Source organism: Arachis ipaensis, chromosome B10, assembly GCF_000816755.2.
Source record: "Arachis ipaensis cultivar K30076 chromosome B10, Araip1.1, whole genome shotgun sequence".
NCBI classification, from domain to species: Eukaryota; Viridiplantae; Streptophyta; class Magnoliopsida; order Fabales; family Fabaceae; genus Arachis; species Arachis ipaensis.
Genome location: NC_029794.2, coordinates 135,728,633 through 135,734,915, shown reverse-complemented (window position 1 = coordinate 135,734,915; position 6,283 = coordinate 135,728,633). Strand labels below are relative to the sequence as shown.

Below are 6,283 nucleotides of genomic sequence, written 5' to 3'. Positions count from 1 at the left end.
CCCCACAAAGTAGGAAAAAAAAAAAGTAACACAAGTTAATGCAAAGACAAAACAAAACAAAAAAGCTACTTAACATTACTCTTTATCTTCCCCCCTTTTGAATTTTCTTAATGAAAGAAACACCCAAAAAGCGCACGAAGAGGGTTCAATACCTTCTGTTTAGCCCTCAACTCAATAATAAGGTGTAACGAACCGCTCAGCTTTCGCAGCTCCTTATTAGCTCTTGCGTATTCTGATGGTGATATTTCCGGCTGTCATCAAGTAACAAGAATAATTAAAACATAGGATAGCGGATGAACAGTGAGATTTAAACTTAGAAATTGTGAAGAAAAACAAAAGAGAAATGAAAGAAGGCATTGCATTGCATTACGTGATTGAGAAGATTGTTGAGAGTGGTAGACCTGTACTCAATAGCAGACAGTCTCCGTTCCATTATGCTTAAGAGCTCCTTAGACAGTTGAGGTTGCACTTCTGTTAATGCATCAATTCAAATTCGATCAATATTCTAGCAATAAATGAATTTCACAGGCTCTAATGATTCATCATCAAGAGTGGAATGAGGTACCAGCAGAGTAAAAACGTAGGGAAAAAGGAGTTGGAGGGTGGAATAGTGTTGATTTGAAGTGCTTGGGCAACATACTAAGAGAACGAAGAGTTCTCATCATGGTCGATTCATTTCTTTTCCAAATTCCCAAAGCTTCGTTGTTTTCACTTCACGCTATCATCTTCTAAATCCACCTCAACATAAGTTTAATATTTTAGTTAATATTAATTTGTAATTTTTTAGTAATTTTGTTTTTCGATTAGATATTTAAATTAAATTTGTAAAGTTCTCCAATTCTTGTTATTTTCTATTTTTTATGCAGCTCTATCAATTCTATAATTTTAGAAAAAGTATTATTTTATTTTCGAACTCAAACAAAGAAAAGAGGAGAAAAACACTAATTTAGCTCCTGATTATTATTTTAAAGGACAAAATTTTTTTGTTTAAAAAAAGAATTCAAATCAAATTTTACTTTTTAATGATTAAGACAACTCAATCGTTAAACTGATGACATGGCCATTAAATATTTAACTGTCACCACTCAAATGGTTAGAGACTGACATTGGTTAGGGACTCCTTAGTCCCAATTCATAAAAAAAAAATTTGTCATTGTTGCCAACTTCTTTCATTGAAAAGATGAATAAAAATATTGATAATTTCTGGACAATAACAGAATTACATAATAGAAAAGTCTAGGGACAGTAACTTTGTTAAATTCTGGCCAGCATATAACCAACAAAGAAAAGTGAGTTATTGGATAAAATTTCACACCATTAAAATTATCATTGATGGCTATAAATCACAAAAGTTACTGATCCCTTAACATTTCTCTTACAGAATATTAATTATTTCAAATTATAGAGTACATTTATTTTATAATTAAGCTAATGTACGAGAAGTGATGGGAATCAAGTAGAGGTCTTGTTTTCTTTTTGCAGTAATTCCAACTTGTTCAGTCATGTCCACATCATCAAATTTCATTTCATTGGAAGCTTCCAATCAAAGTGATACAACAAAAATGCAAGTGTCAACTCAACATTCATTATGCCAAACGTGCTTGCAGGACATATTCTTCTTCCACCTCCAAATGGGAGGTACTCAAAATTATTTCCTTTATAATCAATAGAATTATTATTTTCCATGAATCTCTCCGGATAAAACTTTTCAGGTTCGGTCCAGTAGTTTGGATCTCTTCCAATAGCCCAAACATTCACTATCACCTTACTTTTGTAGGGTATGTGATATCCATTGATCTCACATTCTTGTTTTCCACATTCTCTTGGAAGTAAGAGGGGAAGTGGAGGGTGTAACCTTAGTGTTTCTTTCACAACTGAGTTCAAATACTTGAGTTCATGGATACAAGTCTCGTCAACCCTTCCACTTTTGTTGAATATGTCCCTAACTTCAGCTTGTGTTTTTTGCAATACTCTTGGATTCTTCATCATCTCTGACATTACCCAATCTATGGTTGTTGCTGTTGTCTCCCCTCCAGCAGTAAAAATGGTCTAAAATGTAACCATGATATATGAGGTTAAGTTCTAAGTAACTTTATTTGTAAAGGAATTTCATCAATACTGTATATATACATAACATGATTATTAAGTGTAATTATTTTAGTAAAAACTCAGGTACACTCAACTTCACGTGAAGTTAATAGCTGAGAGCTGTTAGATGATTTGACCGATTTGACTAAATTTTCATATAACGGCTCTCAACTATCAACTTCATGTGAAGTCCACTACACCTTAGTTTCCACCAATTATTTTATTTAAGTTACATAGCGTGACAAATAATTTCACCTCTAGTTCACAATGTTTGCCACTATATATAGATAAATTTCTGTGGTCTAATAATATATATATTTGTAAGCCTTTGTTGTGGATAATCTTTTTTATAACATAAAGAAGTTATTTTTTGGTTTTATAATAATTAATAACAAAAAATAATAAATTATGATAAACTTCTAACATCTCTTAAAACTAAATTCTTAATTCTACACATAAAATTATTAAAGAAAATGTAATATGTTGTAAAGGAAGTTCATGCAACTAAGCATTCATCTAAGTCAATGAACAATTAAGCAGCAGGATTATATTATGATCTTCAATAAAATTACTGTGATTACACTTACCAGGATTATGGCTTTGATGTTGTCCTCAGTGAAGAAAATATCTTGATTGATACCATTAGCACCATCCACAAATTTTAGTAGAACATCTACAAGATCTTCATTTGAATCATGATCACCACCTTGGACTTCTTCAACATCATTGTGGTCATTGATGATGTTTTTCAATATCCTATCACTTTTTCTTCGCAACCTCTCAAGCTTAGGTCTCAAACCACTCACAAGTTGAATCCATTTAGAAGAAGGAAACAACTCGCCCATGTCAAAACCCGCCCCAATCATTGCTACTTCTTTTGCAACTGCTATGAACTCCTCTTGATCTTTGCATCTTGATCCAAACGCAGCCCTTGAAATGATTGCATATGTTGTTGAAATCACTTCTTCGGTGAGGTTGATCATGCTCTGTGTATTCGAGTCAATAGTAATCCTTTTGACAAGACTATTGAACTCTTCTTCTCTTATTGATTTGAAAGAATTCACACGCTTTGGACTGAAAAGCTCTAATGTGGAAACTTTCCTTAGAAGCTTCCAATAATTTCCATATGGTGAGAAAGCTATATCTGTGCAATTATATGTAACAATCTCTGAGAAAAGAAATTTAGGCCTTGAAGCAAAGATAACATCATGTGTTTTCATTACCAACTTTGCATACTCTGGAGAGGAAACAACAATGGCAGAGATTTCACCAAGTTGAAGGTGCATCAGTGGTCCATATTTGATGGCCAAATCTCTTAGTTTTCTATGTGGTGTGGATGTAACAAGATGGGGTATTATGTTTCCTATAATGGGTAGTTTCCATGGTCCTGGAGGTATGTTTAAAGCTGCACCACTTTTCTTTTTATGGTTTTTTGCTATTTTGAGTGAAGCAGTGATGAAGAGAATAATTAAGGAGATAAATGCTGATAATAAGTTGAAGAGTAGAGAAGAATCCATGGAGAGAGATAAGAGGGACTTAATAAGTGCTTTTTTGTTCTATATCTATGTCTTAATTAGTTGGATTTACATATCAAAATATATAGGCAATTATTATAGAAGCACACAAAAATTGAGTGTTGGTTGGTCTCAGGTGTTCAAATTCTTAGATACTTAGATACTTAGATATTTCTGAAGGCAACTACTCTCATGAAGATGCCAAAAACATCTTCTCATGATGATCCTTGTTTAAAAAGTGTAATTTATTTATTTAGCAACATTTTAAATAAAAATAACATTTTTACTTCAAATAAAATCAAGTCTTACAATCTATTATCTAATAGTTAAAATGATGTATCTTCACATGATGATAATCATTAAATCTTCATTGGAGTAGCTACCATTTCTGAATAGTTAGATACTTAGATAAGTAATATTTTCAGAAACCTTATCCTCACTTATTTAAGATAGTAATGTAGATAGATTAGATGAATACCCACCACATATATAAATCAAAACGTTTTACATACATGTGCCGATATTCTATGTCGACTAATTATAAGCAATCACATCAACGAAGATACTTTTTTTTTCTTGTATAATACATATTAGTGAACGAAGTGTTGGGAAAACTCAACAAAAATTTAAACAAAAATATGACTAAAAAGTGGAAGCACTAAAAATAATTTTTTTAAAATTTGTGCGATTAATTAGACAATACAAAAGATACTCTAAGCATCAAATACAATGATAGAAATAAATAATCAGACACCATAATTTTAATATAGGAAAATTCTTAAAAGAGGGACAAAAAATTTACGAGACCTAGTCCAATAAAATCTTTTATTATCAAAATAATGAGTATACAATCAGTCTTTCTAGTGACACTAGGGCATCTCAATAATCAATAAAATACATCATTAAAACTGATGGAATCAACATAAATCCTCCACAAAGCGGGTATCTCAAATCAGACAAAAAAAAAGACAATACAACTAGTAAGTTATATGCTAATGTTTATCTCTATACCAGGAATAACATACATACTAAAATTTCATAAAAAATTTAGTAAGTACCGATTTAATCGAATAAAAAATGGCATGCTCTTTTTCTTTATAATTTCTTCTTCCCTTCGACGCCGAAAAACCCTCTCACTCTCTTATTGTTTCGTTTTTTCTTTTCAAAAGTGAGGGACTCATCACTTCTCTCTCTCCCTCCATGGCTTTTTAGTCATTTCTTTCTTTTTTTTTTTTAATAACTTGTGGGCTCTACTTTGTTGGGGAGCCACCAACAAATCTCTCCCTCACCAACTCAAGTGGGGATAGTTTACTCCATCAAGTCTATCTTCTCTTTGTAGGAATCAAATTTCATTGCAGGTAAACTCTTAGTCATTATATCTGAACCATTATTATCAATATGCATCTTCTCAAGTGCATATGACTTCATCTCAAGCGCTTGACGTATCCAATGATACCTCACCTCTATGTGCTTCGATCTGGAATGAAACGTCGGATTCTTGTTAAGATGGATAGCACTCTGACTATCACAAAATAATACAAATTAAACTTCTCTTGATTGATGACTAACTCTTGTAGAAATTTTTTCATCCACAAGAGTTCCTTAGAAGTTTCAACAACAGCAATGTATTTTACCTCTGTAGTAGACAAAGTAACACATTTCTGAAGTCGAGATTGCCACGACACAGCTCTCCCTACAAAAGTCATCATATAACCAGAAGTAGACTTTCTTGAATCAAGATCCCCAGCCATATCCACATCTGTGTAACCATCCAACACAGGTTGGCCACTCCCAAAACATAAACAAAATTTGAAAGTACTATTAAGGTATCTGAGAATCCACTTCACTGCTTGCCAGTGTTCTTTACCAGGATTAGAGAGAAACCGACTAACAACTCCAACGGCATGAGCAATATCTGGCCTGGTGTAAACCATAGCATACATCAAACTGCCAACTGCAGATGCATATGGAATCTTCTTCATTTCTACTTTCTCTTTCTCACTTGTAGGACATTGCCGCAAACTCAGCTTGAAATGACTAACAAGTGAAGTACTAACAGAGTAACAGGTTTCGATTTACTCATGCTAAACCTCTCTAAAATTTTCTCAATATACTTCTGCTAATAAATTATATCATAATATTCATCTCTATATCAGAAATAACATACTAAAATTTTATAAAAAATAAAACAAATATACGATTTAATCGAATAAAAAATAGCATGCTCTTTTTTGCTAATTTCTTCTTCCCTTCTACGCCGAAAAACCTCTCACTCTCTTAGTGTTTCATTTTTTTCTTTTCAAAAGTGAGGGACTGGTTTGTCTCTCTCTCCGTCCAAAGCTTTTTAGCCATATTTTTTTTTTTATAATTTATGGACCCCACTTAATTGGAGATCAACCGACATAAAATAATACAAATAAAAAATTTTAATTTTAAAAATTCAAAAACTTTTTATAAAAAAATTGTAAGCGATTTTAAAAATAAGATATGAGTATAAATAAGTTCAAATAAGCTTAATACGAGACGAAAATTCATGTTTTTTAATTTTGATTCATACACAACTTTTTTTTTTTTACCTTGGTTCGACCTTATAACTTCAATCTGTTCCTTTCAATTAGTATCTTTTATATTACCATTAAATTTCGGTGTCTTTGTTGTGGACATTGCATTTTTCCCTGTGA

General features: G+C 32.1%; 1 protein-coding gene and 1 pseudogene across 1 annotated transcript in view; both read right to left on the bottom strand.

The window, feature by feature from the left end:
* LOC107620762 (peptide chain release factor 1) overlaps nucleotides 1-433 on the bottom strand; it is a 3,577-nt gene extending 3,144 nt beyond the window's left edge. Inside the window, exons 1-2 of the mRNA XM_021114754.1 lie at nucleotides 371-433; nucleotides 153-251 (exon numbers count right to left, since the gene is read on the bottom strand). Of these exons, the coding sequence (XP_020970413.1) occupies nucleotides 153-251; nucleotides 371-433 (162 nt within the window). The remainder of the gene's footprint in view (nucleotides 1-152; nucleotides 252-370) is intronic.
* LOC107621178 lies at nucleotides 1,418-3,650 on the bottom strand (annotated as a pseudogene).